Raw genomic sequence first — 24,407 nt, 5'->3', positions numbered from 1 at the left:
TGATGGTGTGAAAGTGGTACACACTCAGTAGAAATCATACTTCAGATTTTGAATTTTGATCTTTTCCTGGCCTAGCAACATGTGGTATGATCCTCTCTTCTGATTCTGGACAGGTTCGGTGAGGCTCAGCTTCCAGTCAGCCATGCAGTCGTGAGGGCAAACGACCCATAACACCATTCTATACCCATATACAACCTTTCTGGTTTTCAACTTCAGTACAGTATTCAAATTGTATGAGATATTCAACATTTTATTAGAAAAGAAGCTTCTTTTATAGTATTAGATGATTAGATGATTTTGCCCAACTGTAGGCTGATGTAAGTGTTCTGAGCACGTTTAATGTAGGCTAGGCTAAGCTATGGTGTTTGGTAGGTTAGACATATTAAATGCATTTTTGACCTCTGATATTTTCAAGTTATAATGGGTTTATCGGGATGTAACTAATGATTAATTCATTTTCCCATTTGTATTTGTCAAAGGCAAATATGAATCTGCCAATTAGAGAATCTAATTGTAAAGAGGCATCGGAGTCACCACACAAAAGCAGTTAAACCTGTTGGCTTTAACCAGTCCATGAAAATTAAATGTAAAGGATAAGTGTTAAAGTCCTATTTGGCTTGCTATAATAAAAATAAAAATAGCTTATTTCCTTTATGGACTCCTATTTAGATATTAGAGATAGCCTTCAAGGTGCTTGGGAGAGACAGAAAAGCAAACAGCTTTATTATTGTGCTAAATGTTGTACCAGAGGTATGCACCAGGTGATAAGATGAAGGAAAGACAGAGCACCTGGGAAGATTTGAAAGTGAGTGGAAGGAGACCAGGACACCTATCTGGTGTCTGGCTGGGCAGGTGGTGGCGAGAAGAGAGGAGACTTCAGCTGAGACTGGGTATAAATTATTCTGTGGGTAGTTGCTTTTGAAGAGTCAGCACTGTCTCTAGGATGTCACAACAGGGCTTCAAAAATTAAAACGTCCTGATTCTGGGGCACTTAAGCTGTTTTAAGGCTGGGTGAATTGGTAGTGAAGTAAGAGACAATTAAAGGTAGCTGTATTGGCTGTATCACACACACACACACACACACACACACACACACACACACAAACACACGTCCACTTATAATTCTTCACCAGAGTTGTATCCTCCAAGTCACAAACACATTGCTTTCCTACCTCATCTTTGAATATAGCAAGGCTAAAATTCCAAAAGCAGATTACAAGAAAAGAATCTGAAAAATTGAGAGAGATCTTGCTTCACATAAGAATGTCTACTCAACTGATATAAATATGGATAAACATGTCTCACTCTTGACTCTGTTGGATTTTGGGAAACCATCTTGGATGAGTTAATAGGACGGAACTCTCCTAAAACTGATGTTTCTGTGGAAGTTGCACATTTAGCTCTTCCTTTAGGATCAATACTCATTGGAAAATATGCCATTTTTGCCATTTTGCCCTCAACCATGATTTCTCAGTCTCAGGACTACTGATAACTTGGGCTGGATAATTCCTTGCTACGCGTGGTGTAGAGGCTGCTTTTAGGCAATAGGCCTGAGCAATGGAAACTTGAGCAAGGCAAAAGGCCCATGGCAAGCACCAAGCTTAATTCAAACAGACCCATTAAGACATAGCCCCTAACTGGCCAATGGGCTACTTACCACCAGGCACAGTTCCTAAGAATTACCAAAAAAGGGAAAATTCCGTATGTCCCCATACACCCTTACCCTGTCCTAGAGCTAAAGCCCCTCACCTTGGCCTCATTGCAGACAGTCTTCCTTTGTTGTTTGACCTGCAGCTCCCTTGTGGTGTACTCAATATACTTCTATCTTCTTTGTTCTGCCTTGGATGAATTCTTTCACCACCCAGCAGGTACCCCCACCTGATCAGGACACCCCATGGGGGGCTGTCATTCTACGCATTGTAAGATGTTCAGCAGCATCTCTGGATGCCAACAGCACAGTCTCCCAGTGACAACCAACAGTGTCTATAAATATTGCAAATGTACTTTGCGGGGTAAGGAACCCTGACTGCTCCAAACTAAAGCATACCTCTAAGAGGACAAAATCTCTTTGGGCCTAAGTTTGGCATTCATACAAACAATAAACTATAAATCCAGGCATAGATTTCATCCATGTGGCCTTCATAATACAAAAAAAAAATCAAATGTGACTAAATTTTCACCTTTAAAATTATTGCCTTGGCAATAAAGTCTATATTACATAAAGGAAGGAATAATAGACTGAGTATTAGGAGAACTTGTTTCTAGTTTGGATTCTGCCACTAACTAGTTTCGTGACCACAGATAAACTACTGAATGTCTCTGGCCCTTCCTTGTGTTTTCATTTGGAAATCAAGGTGCCTGGGTAAATCTTCCAGTTCTAGATACAAAGACTATAAGATCAGAATTTGATGCCGCCTCAATAGTTGATACCATGGAATAGAAAAAGAAAACTCTTTGTCCCGGTGTGATTCTTTATGTTAAGCCTCCTAAGAGCATTTATCTCCAACTCCTTGAACACTAAAGACATGTACCTGCAATTTGATTCTTCTGTAAGTCCAGAGAAACCTTTGGAGTAGTAAGTGGCTAAAAACTTATCGCCTGACCCCTATGTGTGATGATGGCTGCATTTAACAGCAATAGGTTGGCCATAGAGATCAATGTGGTGCATGGGGAAGACATTCTTCTTATTATGCAAGCTGTTATTAGATATCTAGGACTTCAAATGATATGGTAACAACTAGAAAAAAAATCTAAACCCTATCCTGTACTCATAAAAGACCAAAATCCTGAGCTACATCAGTAAATCTTGGATCCTACAATTTTGTGTGGGTACTGGGGTATGTTTAAAGTCATGACAGAAAGAAGTAATATTTTGATTACCTTTGTAAACACAGGAGCTGCAATGATAGGTTTTCCATCCAATCCTTGTAGATAGTTGGTAGGGCTCTGACACTATTAGAAGGGAACCAACAAAAGATTCATCGTCACTATGATTACTACCTAGATAATGATAGAACAAACCTACAGAATTTGATGTATACAATTAATGTAAAACCAAAAAACTGACTTTTTCTAAATCTATGAATCACAGACTTCAAATTTTATATTGAATTGATTGTATTCTTTCTAGGTCATGGTGGTTGGAAATATGTGCTGCCCATCCCCACCTCTTCAACATATAGAACAATGTAATTAGTCCTAAACCCCTGAGGAAGTTCCATAAAACCTGAGTCTCCCCAGATCATAGCTGGATTAGAACTAAAATGTAACCTGTCTGCATTACTAAATGGGTTAAATAAGAAACTGTTTAATTTTTTTAAGTTGTAGATCAATATGTTTACTTACACATAAATATATCAAAAACATGTTACAAATATGTTTAGATTAGTATGATTTCATATTGTTAAAATATTATATATATTCATATACATGCATAGAAAATGTCTAGAACTATATGCTAGAAATTATTGGCAGAGTTACCTCTGAGGAGTGGGGGCATGGAGGTAGTACTTTGACCAAGGTTTTTATTGAATATACTGTACCTTTACAATGTTTTTATTGAATATCTGTATCTTTTGAATGTTTTTATAATAAACAATCATCATCATCATTATCATCAACTTGAAGGATGAGAGCATTTAATGCTTTCTAAAAAATCATTTCATACTTGTTCTATCTTAGAAAGTAGAATTATTTGCAGCTCCATGAAACTGAGTTTCATGATATAGTGTCCTGCCTGGGCCACTGTGAGAGCTGGCAGCTCTTTGTATATGTAATCAATGCCCTTCATTAAGCTGGAATATCAGACTAATTTATAAAGAGTTTTTTTTTTCTGTGAAATTTGCCTATGAAGCTAGAGAATATGTTCCCAAAACAATATCAAGTGCTGATATCCTACATCAGAGGTACAAAGCGATTATCATGACCATGGAAGCATGTTGCCAAAGTCATTATGAAGTTGCAACAGAGGAGAACACAATCATGCCTTGCAAGATAGGCATGGTCACAGTGCCTGCCCATAAGTCCATGGCACTTGTGTTTCACTTGGACTCTTGTACCTGTTGGATGGTTGACACACTGGGCTGGGCCACCACATGCTGGGCTTGGGGTGCTGCTGAAGGAATGGTTGCAGAAGTAGTGGGAGTAGATGATACTTCTTTTGGCTTCTGGATTCTGAGAAATGATTAAAATATAGATTTTAAAACAGACCTATCACTGTGAAAATTCTTTCAGAAAAGCTAGTAATGTCATCATTTCTTACAGTTAGATATAATAAAAATCTTTGTTTAACAGTATTCCACAAAAACACTTCTTTTCTACATAATTTGATAGACAATGCAAGCAGGAAGATGATAAAATGCCACTCCTGTCCTTGAGTTAGTTATTCTTAGCTGGGGACTCAAGTATATTCATAACTAACTGAGATTCAAGACAAGTGCTATGACAGAGCATGTGCAGAAGATAATTTTTTTGAGATTTTTGTTGTTGTTGTCCTCTGTGTTTTCCCTCCCCCTTCCATTCCAAGTAAGAGGCCAGGCTTTATAAACCTTTGATTCTGGAATTTTGGCATGGCAGAAAGCAGAAATAGCCTGAGTCAACAAGCTCTTCGAGTTTACGTAAATTAAATTAAAGAGCTTATTTGAAGGGCAAGAAGTATTCATGAGAAGACTGTGGAGGGGAGATTATTTTAGTCTTGCTGTGGAAAGGGGGAAGTCTGAGGATATTGCCAGAGAGCCTGACAAGAGGGAGAACCAGAGTCCAGAGGGGAGGGCAACCCCTCTGGTTAAAGGGATCCCACTCTTACTAAAGATATCAGTACCCAAGCATGTCAGAAAGCAAACAAATGCTGGACTTGAAAGGATCTTGAGGTCTGGGACATAGGCCTCCCTCCCATATCCTGTAGGGATAGATGACCAATGACAATATGGGCTTCCCTTTTGTCCAGATGTTACTTCTCTCTGCCTTATCTCTAAAATGGCGAAATAAAGGGCACCTGGGTGTCTCAGTTGATTAAGCCTCTGACTCTTGGTTTTGGCTCAGGTCATGATCTCAGGTTCATGAGATTGAGCCCTGAGTAGGACTCCATGCTGGGGCTGGATATGGAGCCTGCTTAAGATTCTCTCTCTCTCTCTCTCTCTCTCTCTCTCTCTGTCTCTTTCATTCTCTCTCACTCCCTCTGCCCCTCCCCTGCTCACACACTCTCTGTCTCTAAAATAAATTAAAAAAAGGGGGGAAATAATAATTCTTACTTCAGAGGGTTTTTGTAAGAGTTAAATAAGGTAATTCATGTAAGGCACTTAGAAAAGTGTTTAATGTCAAATACTATGTGTCTATGTCTATATCTATCATCTTTGTACAGCCATGGAGGGAGAAACAGATGCCCAATAATGACTGATTGAACTTTTTTTTCCAGCCAGGAAGGATGGGGTCGCAGAAGCAGAATTATGTAGTGATACATAGGCTATCAGTGTCCCCTAAGCATCTGTTTTCTTCTTCTACAATAATAGAATTCCTTATTTCTTTACATGGCTATTCCAAATAAAGACTGAATTTCCAAACGTTCATTAAGCCACATGTGGCCACATGACTACTCTTTGGTTATAGGATATGAAGGATAGTGATGTACGTGATCTAAGAGAGATGACCTTAAAAGGGAGGGGGCAGGGAATGCCTTTTACTCCTTCCAATCTGAGACTAAGATAAGGCTACTCCTCAGAATGAGATGAAGTTGGAAACCAACTGGAACCCAGTGAAATGTGGAGCCATTCTATCAGCCAAATCCATATGTTTATGTAAATGGGAAATAAATATCTGTCTTATTGAAGTTACTGTTATTCTTACACAGAAATGTAAGCTAAATCCTAACTACTAAAAGTAGATTTAAAGAAAATAATCAAATGAGATATTTCTTGCTTATTTAAATTTGTATATCAAAATTCTTCCCTATTAGCCTTGTATACCATGTTATGAGAGCCTTGAGGAAGAAGTGATGAATGTGCAATGGAGGAGGAGTTTATGAGTGAACTTAACTGGGTCTTGAAGGGTACATAGGAGTTTTCTAGGCAGAGGAGACAGGGCATTCCTAGCAAAGTGAACAGCTTGAACAAAGGGGTGAAAATAAACTGTACATTGTTTGAGTGAAATGAGAGCAATATGAATAGCCTGAGGTGACAGAATGGAGGAGGAGGGGGCAGGAAAGCCTGGTTGATACTCTACTGAATCAGGCTTTGTATGTCATGTTAAATTTTTTTTAATATTGTTCATTTTGTGCTTGGTTTTATTTTCCCATAGATAATTTTTTTTAATGTTTATTTATTTTTGAGACAGAGAGAGACAGAGCATGAACAGGGAGGGTCAGAGAGAGAGGGAGACACAGAATCCGAAGCAGGCTCCAGGCTCCGAGCTGTCAGCACAGAGCCCGACGCGGGGCTCGAACTCACGGACCATGAGATCATGACCTGAGACGAAGTCAGACGCTTAACCGACTGAGCCACCCAGGCACCCCCATGATAATTTTTTGTTAGTCAAGAAAGTGATACGATCAGAATTATCTTTTAGAGAATAACTGGTTGTAGTTTGGAGACCATAAAAGAAAGAAAAGGGCTGGAGCAACTGTAATGAGGTAACTGGCATAAAGAGTCAGGAAAGAAGGAGGAATTGAACCACAAGAACGAAAAGGAAGACAGTTAAAGGAGAGAGATCATTCAATCTGGTTATGAATTGTCATATCTACACAAAAGCTAAAAGCAAAGTATTATTCCAAGGTAAGCACACACAAAGGATTTCAAAGAATAAGGCATGATTTCTAAGGTCAGAAATGTCGTTAAGGAACTTCCCCTCTGTAGGGGAGGACAGAATTTACAAACATAGTTAACAACTGTAACCAGCCTTCCAAATGTCACCCTTCGTTTCGAGTAATCTCAGGGAATGGCTGTTGCATCTGTTTTCAGGTCCCATGCCTTCTGCCCAAAGCTTCCTCTGCCTAAAAATGCTCTTTCCTTCCTTGTTTGGGGGTGTCCACCAACTGTTATTTTAAGACTCAGCTCAAGGTCACCAACTCTGTGAAGTCTTTCCTGATCTCTCTTTCCATCCCCAATGAATTAATAGTCCTTTGTGCCAAGTCCTAACAATCCTGCCCATGGTTATATCATAGTCTATTATACTTTATTACCCTACTGTCTATATGCTTGGTATACATCTCTTGCTATATTTACCATGTATTTCTCTTTAGTACACAGTGAGCTTCTTAAAGGTAGGAAGCATCTGGTTTTTCTTATTACCCATTATGTCTAATAAAGTCCTTGGTGTAGAGTAGGTGCTTAGTTGATAGTTGGGGAAAGTAAAGAATGGATGGATGTAACTTTGTTCAGGACTCAGTATAATTGTTTAGCAAAAAGGTTATGACTTACTCAGATCACTCACTTGTATAATTTAGGATAACCAGGTTTTGTGTCCTTGTGAATACTATTATTTAGTCAGAAAACATGAATTTTTGAAGTGTTGAACTATTTGTTTTTTACTCTGTAGATATAAGTACAATGATATTTCATAGGTGATATCTCATTTTTAAAATATTGGGAATATTAAAATTCATCTATTAGGCAAGATTTAAAGCTCTCAAAATCTACCCAATATATATTTTTGGAGGTAATATCCTGGAGCCACCCTCTTCAAGTTCTACTAAACCAATTAGTAGCTTTCTCAGAATCTGAGAAAGCTATAAGATAGAAAATAGCTAAAGCTATAAGATAGAAAATTAGAATTACCGATTCATCTCTTCCTTGTTAGGGTCCCCTTCTGAGTCAGAAGAAGAAACCCCTGGAAAAGTAAAAACAAGACATGAAATGTTTAAGATGATAATTTCTTAAACTAGTTCCTAGGCATTTGAAGACCTATAGGATTTTAGACCTAGAAAAGAACTCAGGGATTTCCTACACTAACACCCAATTTTATAGATGAGAAACAGACCCTAAGTAGTTGAAGGACTTGCTCAAGGTCACATGGCTAGTTAGTGACAGAGTTCAAATTAACTGGTCCAAATGCCAAGTGCTCTTGTGTATTAAACACCTGCTGATGTCTTTAACAGAGCAGACGTTTTATGCTGTCTGTAAATCCTCTTGCTCTTGGCCTACACGGATTAAATAAAAGGAGGGATTACACTGGATTCTAAACATTGTAGGTGTAGGTGGATACTCTTCCGTCCACCCCTAATATTAACAAGGCATACTTCATTTGGGAGTGGGGGTGTTTGAAGTTCTGTTGCCACAAATTAAAAAAATCAGTAGTCCAATCTCAGCACTGTTAGCAAAGCTTTGATCTCAGATTTCCTTTTCAAGATAGTGAATTCCAGCAAGATATAACTGAGCTAAATCTGGAGGTATTTATTGTATTCCAAAAATTTGAGGATAAAAACATACAACACATTTCTACCATGCATTATTCATTTTTATCATTATTCATGCATCTATTCAATAAATGTTTATCAAATATCCACTATGTACTTGGTACTACATAAAGTATTACAGATATAAAAAAGAATGAGACAGTCCCAGTTTTACAATCTGGTTGGTGAATGAGCACTTACACCAAAATAATACAATGTTTAAGTGTTAAAACCAAGGCATACATAAGGTATTATAGATGATAAAAGTGCTAAAGAATGGTCCTCAGAAAAAACCCAGAGATGAGATAAAATGGAACAAAAATTTGGTAGATATATAAAGAAGACAAATTTATTTCTCCCCTAAAATTAGTCATGTAAGTTTGGTGTGGACGTAAATGCTTCTCTAATGCTCCCAATTGGTCTTCCTGCTTCTACCCTTGACTCTCTGAGGAATATTCTCAATGAGGAACCAGAGTGATTCCATTAAAAGCTAAGTCAGATTATGTCACATTTCTGCTCAGAATCCTCTACAGCTTCCCATCTCCCTCAAAGTAAAAGCCAAAGGCCTTATAATGACCTACAAAGGCCTATACAATCTTCTCACCTGCCTCCTCCCACCTCTACCCATCTGGAACTTCTGACTTCATCTGTTACTTTCTTCTATGTTTCCTCCATTTTGGCCATATTGGCTCATCTCTATATCTATACACAGACTCACTCCCTCCTCAGGGTTAGTGTACTTATTGATTTCTCTGCCTAGAGTGGTTTTCCCTTGACTATCCTTGTGGTTCACTCCCTCATTTCCCCCAGGTCTTCACTCATATGTCATCTGGTTAGTGAGGTCTTCCCTGACCACCCTATCTGTAGAGCTGAAGCCTACACACACACACACACACACACACCCATATACACACAGACATACCCATACACATACCCATGCATGTGTGTATTCACACAAATATACATATGCATACTTCCTATCTTCTTGCTTTCTGTTTTTTCCATAGGGCTTATATATACTGTGAGATACAGAAAATATATCTGTTGGTCTCTGCTCCCAGTTCTCAGCATGGAGCTGCTAACACTTGTAATTTCCTAAGTTATGAGCATTTCTTGTTCTAATATCTGGCTTTGACCCCCACAGGGCTCCTAAAGTCTTATAAATTCCTAAGTGATTAGAGTGCAAGAGCATTTTTTGTTCTAATGAGGTGACTCTGGATGGCTCCTAAATGGGGGCTGGTCACCAGAAAGACTAAGCCATGATTAGAAGCTTGGAATTTTCATCCCTGCCCCCCATCCTCCTGAGGAGGAAGAGGGCAGGAAATGGAGATAATAATTGATCATGCCTACATGGAGAAGCCTCCATAAAAATTCCAGTGGTACAAAGAGCTTCCAGGTTGGCAAATACATCCACACTGGGAGAGTGACACACCCCAACTCTATAGGGACAGAAGCTCGTGCACTCTGGACCTTCTCAGACCCCACCCTTTGTATCTCTTCATCTGGCTGTTCATTGCATCCTTTCTCATATCCTTTAATAGACTGGTGAATGAAAGTGTTCCCCTGAGTTCTATAAGCCACTCTAGCAAATTAATTGAACCCAAGGAGGGGATTGTGGAAACCTCTGATTTGTAATCAAATGAGACAGAAGTTGTGAGTAGCCTGGGGACCTCATACTTGTAACTGGCATCTGAAGTGAGGTAGAAGTAATCTTGTAGGACTAAGCTCTTAACCTGTTGAATCTGACACTATATCCAGGTAAATGGTGTTAGAACTGAGTTAAATTGTAGGACACTTAACCCCGCACACTACACACATGTTGGCATTTATTATCAGAACAATTTCATAAACATATCATATTACATACTTTATTCATTTATCTCATCTATTTTTTTGTCTCTTCCACTAGAGTGTAAATTCCATCCGTCCAAGAACCGTTGTCTATTTGGTTCACTACTATTGTCCCCACTGCCTAGAAGAGTGTGTGGTACAGTAGGCCCTCGATAACTATTTATTATAAATATATGTCTTACTAGTAAGGGCCATACTCTAAGAGCATTTTGTTTTACCTTCTATATAGATCTCAGCAGAGGTTGAATCTGTCCCATAGATGTTAGAAGCAAAGCAGGAATAGCGTCCTGTGTCTTCCTCAAAGGCTTCAGCAATGGTCAGTGAATGCAGATTTCCTGCCTGGGCGATATGAATGTCTGGCGAATTTTCAAGCTCCTTGCCTTCACAGTACCACCTGTGAGGAAGGGAATATTACACATGACTGAAGTGTGAAATTGCATAGATGCTTCAGATGTTCCCTAAGAAGAAAACTGTGACAATTTAGAATCAGAACATTAAATGGTATTTAGAAAATGGCTCCTATTAAGAATTACACAACTGAGAGAAGATGGATTAGAAAGCAAATATAGCCAACCACAAGGAGCAGAGTCTTTGATGTGGAGATTGGCTTCTCCTAAAAAGATGTATAGCTTTCTATACTATGCATTAAGTAAGTGCTACTTTGTTTATTTGGAGAGAATCTAAGATACTAAAAGATCATGACATTGGCATGTCTGAGTGGCTCAGTTGGTTAAGCATCTGACTCTTGATTTCAGTTCAGGTCATGATCTCATAGTTAGTGAGTTCGAGCCTCATGTTGGGCTCTATGTTGACAGCACAGAGCCTGCTTCGAATTCTTTTTCTCTCCTCGCCCCACCCCATCCCTCCTCTGTTTCTGCACGCGCTCTCTCTCAGAATAAATAAATAAACATTAAAAAAATTAAAAACAAATAAACAAAAATTTTTAAAAAGTTCAAGAGGTTGAGTGTACTCATTCCCTACTATGAAATTGCATCTAACTTAGCTAAATGAAAATTATTTAGTTCAGTTACTTGAATCATCGGAGTAAAGAGGATGGGTCACATTCTTCAGTAGTGGTCCAATTTTGACAAATGACCTAAGTTAAGTAAGTTTCTATAGGTTATGATATTTTATTTTGATTCTATATATTTGAAGTTAGAAATTTTTATTATAGTTTTTTTGGCTAAAAGTTTACATAAAATAATACATAAAATAATGTTTAAAATGTGGAGGTACATAGTAAGAGAAAAAGACATCAAAACTACACAAATAGGTAGGCCTGAGTGGTGCAGTCAGTTGAGTGTCCGACTCTTGATTTGGGGTCAGGTCATGATCCCAGGGTTGTAGGATCAAGCCCTGCCTTAGGCTCTGTGCTGTTTGTGATTCTCTCTGTCTCCCTCTGCCCCTCTCCCCTGTTCTCACTTTCTCTTTTTAAAATTAAAAAAAAAAAAACACAACTACACAGAAATACAATATCTCATGTAACACGTTGGCAAAAGTCTAAACGTTTGATGACTCATCCATTGTTAGGAACGTAAAATGGTGCAGCCCTTATGAAATCAATACAGCAATATCTGCCAAAATTACAGATGCATTTATCTTTTGACCCAACAATCCCACTTGTGGGAATCTATCATATAGATACACTTGCATGCATACAAAATGACAAACATTCAGGTTACTAATTTAAATAGTGAAAGATTGGGGCACCTGAGTGGTTCAGTCAGTTAAGCATCTGACTCTTGGTTTCAGCTCAGGTCATGATCTCACGGTTTGTGAGCTCGAGCCTCACACTGGGCTCCACAATGACAGTGTGGAGTCTGCTTGGGATTCTCTGTCTCCCTCTCTCTCTACCCCTTCCCTGCTTGCTCTCTCTCTCTTTCAAAATAAATAAACATTTAAAAAAATTGTGAAAAGAGCCCCTGGGTGGCTCAGTCGGTTGAGTGTCCAACTTCAGCTCAGGTCATGATCTTGTGGTTTGTGAGTTAGAGCCCCGCGTTGGGCTCTGTGCTGACAGTTCAGAGCCTGGAGCCTGCTTCGGATTCTGTGTCTTCCTCTCTCTCTGCCCCTCCCCCACTCACGCTCTGTCTCTCTCTCTCCTTCAAAAATAAATAAACATTAAAAAAAATTTTTTTTAATTGTGAAAGATTGGAAACCATCTAAGTGTCCATCCTTACACTTAGGAGACTCATGAAATAAACTATGGTACAGCCACATAATGGAACACTATGCAGCTGTAGAAAGAGTTGGAGAAAGATCACTATGCATTGATATGGAAAGAATTCCAAGATATATAGTTAAAATTTTAACAAGAAGCTACAGAATAGTGAATATGGAGTGTTTATGTAAAAAATGTGGGTTGTTATGGGTTGAATTATTTTCCCCCAAAGGCTGTGTTGAAGTCCTAAGCACCAGTATTTGGGAAAATGACCTTATTTGCAAATAGAGTCTTTGCAGACATAATCAAGTTACAATGAAATTACTAGGTTAGGCAGCAATCTAGCATGAAGGAGGTTCTTTAAGAAGAGGAAAACCCTATGAGAAGGCAGAGACACACAGAGAGAATGGCATGTGATGGCAGAGGCAGGGATTGGCATGATGCAGCTGCAGGTCAAGGAATGCCAGGGATTGACAGCCACCTCCATAAGCTGGAAGAGACAAGAAAGGAGTCTGCCCAGAGTCTCAAAGAGAGCATGGCCCTGGTGACACTTTGGTTTTGGACTTCTAACCTCTAGAACTGTGAGAGTTTATTTCATCCAGTTTGTGGAACTTTGTTACAGTGGCCCGAGGAAACTAACACAGGGGGCAAAAATAAGATACAGTCATGTTGTTTGCATTTACATAAAGAAAACTGGAAAGATTGAAATGAAAATCTAAAGTGGTTCCCTATTGAGAATGAGGGGAAATAAGGTGGATGAAGACAGATAGGAGTGAGATATCTCAGTGTACCCCTTTTTATATTGTTTTCATTTTTTGAAATAATTATTAATTAACATCATAATAAAAAGTAGTTAGGTGGAGGGGTGTTACCATTATTCAGAAATTAAAGGAGTCCAGGCAATTGCTAATCTAGACTGTAATTCTAACCATTCAGTGTTTTAATCCCTCCCTCCAACCATGAATAAAGCAATTCCAAATCAAATTTGCCCATTCAACTACTTCTCAACAGTCAAGATTTTCTCTACTCTTCCATAAATATGTCATATTTACCTCAACATTCAAGTCTCTGCTCATGTTTTCCTATCTGAGATTCTCTTTTTCTGCTTTTCAGCTACTGCACATATACCTCATCTATCAGTTTGGCTCAGATATCACCTCCTTTACAGAAAACGTTTTACCATTGATTCTCAATGATTGTTATTTTTTCTAACTTCACTTAAAAAAACCTGTACTATGTCATGCAAGGCTTGATTATACACTGTCTTTTATTATTCTCTATTCTGGGGATTTGTCTTGTCCCACAAATGTCACTGGATTGGCAATTCTTTGAAGGTAAGTACAGTGCTTTATATGCTCTTGCAGCATGCACAGAGAATATAAAGTCTTCTGTGTTCTCTCCTTTGGCCATCTTATCTCATCCCATAGTTTCAATTAATCACCTCTATTTGGGATTACATCCAAATGTGCTTTTCCCAGCTCTGACTTCTAGATACCTTCTCCTGCCACTCTCCCTTCACTATGTTCCAACCACACTGTGTTTTTTTTTTTCTACTCTGTGAACATATTAAACTATTCTCCATGTTAGAAATTTTGTTCTTTCTGAAATCCTCTTCCCAAGATCTCTACAAAGATAGGTCCTTCTCATCCATTGAGGCCTCAGCTCAAGTGTTATCTTAACCTTAGAGAGGCCTTTCCTGACCCTCTTCCTAATGTAGCCACCTTAACCTCAGATACTCTATCATGCTATACTATTTTGTTATCTTTACAGTACTTATTATCTGAAACTGTCTTATATACTTGTTCACTTTGCCATTGTTTGCTCCACTGTAAAGTCCATGACAGGACCTTATTAGTCTTATTCACCAATGCCCTTGTGCATGGTAGGTATTCAGAAAATAACTGTTGGATTTGTTGAAAGACCAAATGATGGAAAGGATTGATAGTTAATATTTTATAAGAATTTTATTACTAGCTTCATCAATTCTATGCCAGTTTTTGATCTCTTGTGACAGTAGCAGTATATGTCGTTGCTGAAATGGGTCCATAAATCTCCCAAGCCATCGATCTCAGTAATACCCTGAGGAGCTTGTATGAACTGATCCTCAGAGCATGCGTAGTTTAAATACAAACAGTGAGCATCCAGTCAAACTAGACGTATTAAGCACATGTGTTTATCTTTACTCCCCTCTTGAAATGCCCCTAAAATGAGGATAAAGGAATTTTTAAAAGGTATAAAAGTACAAGAACCAAAAGAATGAGAAGGGAGACAAGAGCAGACCTGAGACCCCACAAATTTCTGGAAGGTGGAAAGCAAATTGAGGAGCCGAGAGAGTTGAAAAATCTGAAAATCAAGTGCCTGTTTGGGGATGTCAATGAAAGAAGCCAATTTTTGCTGCAGAACCCCTACCAAGTTTCAGAATTTGGAAATACAACTTTGGAGTGTGGAAACAGCCTAATAATGGGGAAAAGACACAGAGCTTAAAATAGGGTGACTGATTTCAAGTTTGGGAAATAAGCATTGAGATCCCCATGGCAGGTCACATCCTCTATTCTGAGCAGTAAGGGGATGCCCAGGGGTGAAGGCTGAGTCACTGGCTGCATAAGCACCTGCTTCATATTGGAACAAGGAGAAGGGATTCTGGAGAGATTTCTCTACAGAGAAACAAATAGGCCTTGTGGCTCAACTGAATGAAACAGAATATTTAGGAGACATTTTACAAATATATTGGAGAATTGAGACAAATTTGTGATAGGACTGCTGAACTAAGCACATAACAACAACAATGACAACAACAACAACAACAACAGCAACAACAACAGCAACAACAAGACAGTAATCCACTCCAGCTTCAAAAAAAGAAAAAGGTTGTACAAGCAAGGAGACATCCATTTTACCCTACTTGTATTGTCAGTGAATAATACTTACCTAGTAACAACAAGGTAAACATGAAATATTTTTTAAAAACAACAGTGTGATATGATTATATAGAGACAACGAGGGGGAAAAGGTGCTGGGTTAGTAAAGACCAGACAAGAGTGGTGCAAGCATATTACAGTGGTTCTCAAAGTATAGTTCACTTTCTGCGAAGACAAAGCTACGTTTATATAATACTAAAATATTGTTTGCCTTTTCACTGTGTTGACATTTACACTGATGGTGCAAAAGCCACAGTGAGTAGAATTGCTGGTGCAGGCGCAAGTTAAGGCACTGCCAAAAGTTGACTTGTGGTCACTGTGTTTCTCAGTTCCACACTTGCAGTTAAAAAAAAATTCAGTTTCACTTACAAATGTCCTTGTTGAAGCAGTACAAATCATGCCCTTTATTAAATCTCAACCTTGAGTTTACATCTTTTCAACATTGTAGGTGGCGAAATGGGAAATAGCAGAAAGCATTACTACTGGATATGGAAGAGCACTGGTGTGATTTTTCTGAGTTGAACTGAGCATTAAATGCATGAAACAATAGTTGAACTTGAAACAACTGGCAAATTATGATTATTCAGACCTGGGTATCTGGCAAATGTTTTCTCACAAATGAATGAAATAAGCCTGTTGTTTGCGGTGAAAAGATAACCAATACCCTTGTTGCCAATGAAAAAAAATATTGGAGCTTTCAAGGAAAAATTAAAGTTTTGAAAACTTGTATCTCTCATCATAAATTTAGGGCTTCCCAATATATAAAGGCTTTTTGATGAAATCAAATGATGATATTAACAGGTGTGTTTTTTTAATATTAGATAATAAAATGTGTCAACATTCAGAAGATGGGCATTACTCATTTTCCAAATTACCAATGCATGGTATTATCTGTTCAAACTTCAGGATGGACAAAGGGTTTTAGTAAAGCGGAGTACAAAAGTTCATTGGTTAAAAAAACCCAAAAAACACCAACACAAAAGTTCACTGGTGTGGTTTCAGATTTCACACTGCAACTATGCTTTAAGAAACTACTGCTAACTGAATTTTGATGTAGTACCAAATAGGAATATCCATGTTACTTGAAAGGCTATTGAAATATTCCTCCTGTTTCCAATTACATATCTCTGTAAGATCAGATTTTAAAAGTTTACTTCAACCCAAACAACATATTACAACAAACTGAATGCAGATGCAAATATGAGACTCTAGCTGTCTTCTATTAAGCCAGACATTAAAGAGATTTGCAAAAAAAGAACAACGATGTCACTCTTCTCACTAAAAAATTTTTTGGGAAGTTATTTTTCATAAAATTATTGTGATTTTTTATTTCTGAGAAGGGAATGAGGGGCAGAGAGAGAGGGAGACAGAGGATCCCAAGCAGGCTCTGTGCTGATACGGGGCTGGATCTCACGACTGTGAAATCATGACCTGAGCCGAAATCAAGAGTTGGACGCTTGACCGACTGAGCCACCCAGGCACCCCTCAAAATTACTTACGTTTACATGTTCATTATTGTTATTTAAAAATGAATAAGAAACAACTATTTAAAAAATTTCTGTTTTATTTCTAATATGATAAATATAGATGTAACTTATAAACACAAAACCTCTTTTGGGCCTCAATAACTTTGAAGATTGTAAAGGGGTCCTGAGAACAAAAAAATTGAAAACTACTGGCATTTAATTTAGAAATCTAGAGGTAAATAAATAGGAAACTGCAAAGCGAGTTGAAATGGTTCTATTCTTTAATATTGTTTGACTTTTTAAGCAATGTACCTGTATTAATTTGACAAAGCAAACAGAAATAACTATTCAAAACAAATAAACAAATATCTTCCCTTATATAAACATTATAAGGTTATCTCATTTCTTTAGTTAATGTTGTTCTTCCTTACCAAAATGAGAGTGGAAACATCTAGAGCAATTGGACAGCCAGAAGTCAATAAGTGAAATGATTCAAGTACCCAAACTCCCTGTCAGAAACGTTTTTGTTCTTACTCAGATGGCAGGATAGCTTCAGCCAGTCCCACAGAACAATCAGTAACCGTCACTCTGACTTTAATACCATGACCCACTCAGAAATAATGTGCCGGTCAGGATGCCTTCAAAAAAGTATTAAAATTTACTTGGCTATCCTGAAGACTTCTGAGGGTAAGAAGGAAACACACGATCTTCCAACATCTATCCGTGTTAGGGAATGTTTTCACAGAAATGCCCTGCCCAAGGTGCACGTTTTAGAATGCCAAATCCTCATGACACTTACAGGAGGACAGGAGTGCCAGACGTGATTCATGGCTTAACAGAAATGAGTCAGTGATCTGGGAAAATAAGGCAGGTCCAAATGAAAAAGAAGGACCCAGTTTTAAAGCACTAAGCGTAGCTTGCCAGATCTGCTAATTTGGCTAGCTACCAAGCCTCGGAATGAAAACGCTGAAGAGACACGTTTTCAGATTTAACTGGATTTTTGGTTACTGCTGTTAGGTTACTATTTTATCAAAAATATGGCTTGGATAAATGTTATGACTCATTGCTTTAGCACATTAATGACTTCTAAACGTAATTTGAATGTGTTATTCTGACTCACCAGCAATAATGCTCATTAAAAGAATGATTACTCAGAACATTTCTTTAGCCCTGCCCCAGCCCTTCCAATGTCCCTGTCCTACCTCCTATAATTCCCTTTTCATGTTTGTTTCCCTTACTTATAATTATACATTGATTTGTAGGTTTGTTTGTTTAATATTGCTCTCCCTTACTGCTCTACCTTACTATGGTAAACACCATAGGGCAGAGATAGTCATGTTTGTTTTGTTTATCATTTGTTTATCTGGTTCCTAGCACAGTGTATGGCACATCACAGCTATTCCAAAAAACTGTTTGCTGTATGGATGTTAAATGAATAAATTCAAATTAGGATTATTATAGCCTCAAGTCTGTTTTGTTTTCATTTTTCAAGAAGGCTTGGGGGCTAGAAAATAACTTTCTTTGAATTGCCTTAAACCAGCTTTGCCTAACAATGCCTGATCGCTTATGTGAAATGTACAGGGCCTAAAATAGACAATAGGTAGTATGTTTACTTCATGACATCCTCAGCTCTCTCCATGCATCAGAGTGACTCTTCCCTAGACAGACTGCATTGGACTCTGGAATATATGGGACAATAAGATAATTGTAGACGTTTCCTAACAAAACTCCAAGTTTTGTTGGATTTTGTGACACAAACTGATGTTTTGTATGTCCTGTTTGCTACTGAGTTAACAAATTTAAGTGTTTATGACCAATGGCTGTATTTCAGTCATTGGGAGTACAAGGGGAGGATATGTTTATGCTTGAAATTTTATTAAAATTTATTAAGTTCTTCCAGGTGGAAAATTCTTGGTAACTTAAGAAAAACGTAAATAAGCAGTTGATTAACATCAAGATATCAAGACCACTTCTTACCACATAACCAATTTTAATAATAAAAGTGAGGATTGGGGTGCCTGGGTGGCTCAGTTGGCTGGGCGACCAACTTTGGCTCAGGTCATGATCTCGCAGTTCCTGAGTTCAAGCCCCACGTCAGGCTCTGTGCAGACAGCTCAGAGCCTGGAGCCTGCTTCAGATTCTGTGTCTCCCTCTCTCTATGCCCCTCCCCTGCTCATGCTCTCTCTCTCTCTCTCTCTCTCTCAGAAATAAATAAATATTTAAAAAATTAGAAAAAATAAAAGTGAGGATTAATAAAGTGAAAATGAACACAAACCCTAAAATAATTTTTTAAAGGACATTACTTTGGACAGGGCTGACTAGAGACTTTTTATTGTCTGCTTCTAGAATTCTTACCTTTTCTTTCTCTCATAGTACTTATTACTACATTACTATACAATTTACTTATTTATTGAATTTACTGTTTATCGTCTATATCCCTCATGTCAAGTAGAATAGAATTTGGCAGGAAACTTTGTTTTATTTACTAATGAATTTCAACTGCCTGGAATAGTTCCTGATGTATAGTGAGTGCTGAATGGATTTTTATTGAATGAATGAACAAATGAACATATTGAATTTTCTAGTTCTGTTGATGCAAGGTACTTGAATCTTTCTACTGTTATATATTTTAAAGTATCATTTTTTTCCCCCTTTCTTCTGTTGACTATGCTAAAATTTTGTTCAGAAGAAATTCTTCTATTTGTTGAATTTGGGACCACTCTGATGGTGTTGATTTTGTTTATCCTAAGAATTCAAGTTTGGCTTAACATTATGAAATCACTATTCTTTACTATATCAAAAGAATAAAGGGGAAAAGTCAGATAATGATCTCAATAGATGCAGAAAAATGTTTTATAAAATCCAACATCCATTCATGATTTAAAAAAATCTTAATTTTCCTAAACAAAAGAAACTTAAAACAAAATCTTATGTAATGGTGAAAAATGGAAAGTATTCCCTTTAAGATTATAAATAAGACTAGAATACCCAGTGTCACCATTTCTTTTTAACATTGTAGAGAAGGGCTTAGCTAGTTCCATAAGTCAAGAAAATGAAATATAAGACACAAGATTGGAAAGGAAGAATACCCTCTCCCCCCAAAATTTATAGAAAATCTCTAGAATGTAGCAAGTTTACATTGGTTAGAAAACCAATGTACAAAGTCGATTGCATATCTATATATAACAAATATAGAATCTAGTTTTTTAAAAACCTATCACTTATATACATCATGAAAATGAGGTACTTATCAATAAATCTAGCCAAGGATTTGTAAGACTCAGAGAAAAAATTATTCAGGCTTAATATTAGGTAACCTAAATAGATGGAGAAATATACTATACTATGATCCTGAATATGAAGCCTCAATATTTTAAAGATGTCAAATTCTTCCTAAATTGGTCTCTAGATTCAATGCAATCCCCAAAATCTTAATAAATTAAAAAAATTCTTATGGAATTTGAAAAGATGATTCTAAAATTTATATTGTAGAGCAAAAGGTCAAGAAGAGCTAAAAATTCTTAAAATGAAAAGGCTGGAAATAAAAATGATGAAAACTCTATTGCAATGCAGTAAATAAACCACAGAAAAAGAATAGAAAGCCCTGAGCTAGCTCCACATGTTTATGGAATTTTGACCTACGATGGAGCTGGCATTATAGATTAGTGAGGGGACGATATACTTTTCAATAAACTAGAGATTAAACAGTTGGTTATCCAATCTAAAAATAAAAATAATTAATAAAAATAACCTAAAAATAATCTGAAATGGATTCTCTGCTTCATACCATACACAAAATCACCTTTAAATGGATTAAAAACTTAAATGTGAAATACATGATTATAAAACTTTTAGAAGACAATATACAAGAATATCTTACTTTGAGGTTAGAAAAAAATTTTTTTTAAATATTTTAATGTTTATTTTTGAGAGAGAGACAGACAGACAGAGAGTGAATGGGAGAGAGGCAGAGAGAGAGAGGGAGAGAGACACAGAATCTGAAACAGACTTTAGTCTCTGAGCTGTCAGCACAGAGCCCAATGAGGGGTTCCAACTCAGGAATAGCGAGATCATGACCTAGGCTGAAGTTGGACGCTTAACCAACTGAGTCACCCATGCGCCACTTAGGAAAAATTTCTTAAGCTAGCATACTATAAAAACCAAAGCCACAGGGGCACCTAGGTGGCTCAGTTGATTGAGTGTCTGACGTTGGCTCAGGTCATGATCTCACAGTCAGTGGCTTCAAGCCCTGAGTTGGCTTTGCGCTGACAGTATGGAGCCTGCTTCAGATTCTCTTTTTTCTCTCTCTCTCCACCCCTCCCCTGTTCTCTCTCTCTCTTTCAAAAATAAACATTAGAAAACCATAAGAAATGTAATTAATTTTATACTAAAGTTAAAAATATCTAATTATGAAAGATACCATAGAGAAAAGATAAAAGCCAGTCAAACCCAGAGAGGATGTTTTCATAACACATATGACATATGATTAGTATCTTAATCAGATTTTTTAAAAGTCTTACAAGTCAATAAGAAAAAACAAACAAACAAATTGATAGAAACATGAAAGATATAAAGAGGCCCTTCGTAGAAGTGAACACTGAATGGTCAATAGACATGCTTTTAAAAATCTCAACTTCATTAAAACCTGTGGAAATGAAAATGAAAATTACAATATACCATTTCATACCTATCCGACTGGCAAAAATTTAAGTCTGATAATACGCATATTGTCAATGATATAGGACAACCAGAACTGTTATGCGATGTTGGTGGGAATGTAAGTTGAAACAATTCTTTTGAAAAAAATTTGGTATTACTATGAAGTTGTTGTACATACTCCACCAGCAATTCCATGCCTAGACACACTCATGCACCAGGAGAATATATTAGAGTGTTTATAATAACATTGTTCATATCAGGAAAAATTGTACATCAATAATACAATCTTCTAGCCTTACAGTAAAATGCTATATAGTGATGAAAATGAGTGAATTAGAGTTACATGCAATGTCATGGATATAGTTTTTAGAGAAAAGATTCAAACAGCAGAAGAATATGTATGTTACAATTCCACTTACATAAAAAATACATGTGAATTTCACTAAGATTACTTTTTAAAGCTGTTTATTATAGAAATTTTCGAACAACACAAGTAGAGACGTTGTATAATGAACCACCATACACATATCACTTAGCTTCAACACATTATCAACAAACGGCAAATGTGTTTCTTTTATATTCTCCATTTTTTCCCGCCTTGAATTATTTTAATGGAAGTCTAGGATTTTGTGTCATTCACCTGTAAATACTTCCATATCAATATTATATAGAGACATAAAGATATGTTGTAAACTACGAAGAAAAACCATTAAGAAAAATTTAAAGAGAGGGGTGCCTGGGTGGCTTAGTCAGTTAAGCATCTGACTCTTGATTTTGGCTGAGGTCATGATCTCATGGTTTGTGGGATCGAGCCCCACATCAGGCTCTGCACTGACAGCGCAGAGCCTGCTTGCGATTCTCTGTCTCTCTATCTCTGCTCCTCCCCGGCTCGCTCTCTCTCTTTCTCTCTCTCTCTCAAAAATAAATAAATAAACATTAAAAAAAGGAAAAATCTAAAGAGAAAACACAAGATTTGATCTCATGGTTATTCTGAGATGGGAGGAAGGGACAGCATTAGGAAGACAGTGGTCTTAAAAATAATGGATATGTGGACACATAGACATCTATGCTATTATTCTTATATTATGCACATATATGTATGTAAATATTCTTCAGTATCTATTCAAAATATACTTTAGAAAACAATTCAGACAATTCAGTCTGGTGATCTTTGTCCACTCTGGGAGTGTATATGAAGTCAAGAGACTGATTAAAGAAAGTTGGTAGGCAAGTAGCAAGGACTTGGAGAGTTTCTGGAGTTTGTGGGGATAGAGAATTTATACCAAACTCTTGCCTCAAAAACATTTAAGGTGAAAGGATATTTAGTATTGCCCAAGAAGGAAGGACAAGGAGAGAGGACTTCAGTGGAAGGAGCCTAAATTTCCAAAGTTTACAAGGGCAAAGATGTCTTCCCATGGGCCAAGTGGACACCACAGAAATTAGCCTGGTTTTCCACCTCAGAACAGATCTTGCCTCAAAGCACCACCAACTAAGGTGAGGTGACTACAATAGAAGTCTGTGAGGAGTGTACTGTTGGAACAAGAACTGAGAAGCAGGTGCTAAAGTGTTACCAAAGAATGCAACATGGGGAAGGTCCCTCCTAGTAAGGATGCCTCTGAAGAAATTGCAAAAATTCTCAGCACGGAGACAAACAGCAGTTTGTTAAAACACAGATGTCTAGGCCTCACTTTCGGAGATCCTGATTCAGTAGGTATAAGGTGGAATCTGCGAATTTGCATATTCACTGAGGTCTCAGATCATGCTGACCCAAAGTGTTCTAGGAGGCTCTCAAAATGTCACCTCTGCCCTTCTCTGGACTTATCCCAAACCATTTCCTCTTCTCTCTTTATGTTCTAGGGATACCAGTTCTTTTAATTCATTAAAGTCAACAACGGTCTTACAAACTCAAGGCCTCCAAATTTGCTATTCCCTCACCCTGAAACACTTTCCCCAAACCCCACTTTGCTGAGCTAACTCCCAGGGATCTTTTATTTCTGAGCTTAAATATCACCTTTTAAGAAAACCTTTCACAGCCTACCCATAAGTTTTTGTGCCTTCACTATATGCACCATGCTTTATAACATTTATCATAATTGTAATTATATAATAATTTTGGTGAATTTTTGTTTATTGTTTGTATAACAGTATATGGCATTTAGTATTGGTTGGATAAATGAGTGAACGAAGGCATCTAGATTTTCCCAAAAGGTAGAATTACGAAAAAGCCCCTAAATAATGTAATATTTCAAAATATTTTTATATTTTTTCACTATGTATCATATATAATTATTTCTAATAATATTTTTGTATTTCCCCTGAATCATTTAAAATATCCTTTGTCTTTATAACTAATTTATTTTCTGAGCACATCACTTGCAGGCCAAGGTCCAGAAGTAGCAATAGGAAAATGAAACAGCCAAAGCAGGCACTGACATCTATAAAGGGTAAATTTGTGTTGCTTCAGAAGGTTGTGTACAAGCAACCATACTTAGTGTGACGCAGCTGTACATTCCTGGGAAAAGAATTTGAAGTCAGGATACAAAAAGGGATCATGGCCATTTGCTGTGAATTCCTGCAGACTCTTTCATCTGTGCATAATGTATGAATGTATTTCATTTTCTAAGACAACTCCTCCAATGAAGCTATGTCCAAAATTAAGCTTTCAAAAACACTACCTTCAGTGATATAGGATCTCACCTCTACAGAACAAGATAATTTCTGCCCAATTAACTTGGAAATCAACAAATATACCAAAGATGATTTTTCAATTTGCTAAACCAGAGTTATAAGAACATGGAAAAAATGCTGATTACACAGATACAAGGTTAGACCTCAGTTGCCAGATATACTTGAACATTTTCTTGCAAAAATGAAAAGGATATTATTCTCCTTGACTGTTATATTCCCATATGGTAAACTGAAATGTCTCATTATTATTTAAATGCATTTTTAAGGAATTCTCTGGATCAAAA

General features: G+C 37.2%; 1 protein-coding gene across 6 annotated transcripts in view; it reads right to left on the bottom strand.

The window, feature by feature from the left end:
- The window catches only part of MYPN (myopalladin), a 125,990-nt gene that overhangs the window by 54,373 nt on the left and 47,210 nt on the right, over nucleotides 1-24,407 (bottom strand). For all 6 annotated transcript variants that reach the window (XM_019444314.2, XM_019444312.2, XM_019444315.2 and 3 more), the window contains 4 exons: nucleotides 10,453-10,628; nucleotides 7,767-7,818; nucleotides 4,059-4,173; nucleotides 2,881-2,952 (listed from right to left, as the gene is read on the bottom strand). In XM_019444314.2, the coding sequence (XP_019299859.1) occupies nucleotides 2,881-2,952; nucleotides 4,059-4,173; nucleotides 7,767-7,818; nucleotides 10,453-10,628 (415 nt within the window). The remainder of the gene's footprint in view (nucleotides 1-2,880; nucleotides 2,953-4,058; nucleotides 4,174-7,766; nucleotides 7,819-10,452; nucleotides 10,629-24,407) is intronic.

The sequence above is a fragment of the Panthera pardus genome, unplaced genomic scaffold (assembly GCF_024362965.1).
Source record: "Panthera pardus isolate Hobbes unplaced genomic scaffold, ASM2436296v1 HiC_scaffold_22, whole genome shotgun sequence".
NCBI lineage: Eukaryota > Metazoa > Chordata > Mammalia > Carnivora > Felidae > Panthera > Panthera pardus.
The sequence above is the reverse complement of the archived record's forward strand: the minus strand, read 5'-3'. Positions and strand labels throughout refer to the sequence as shown.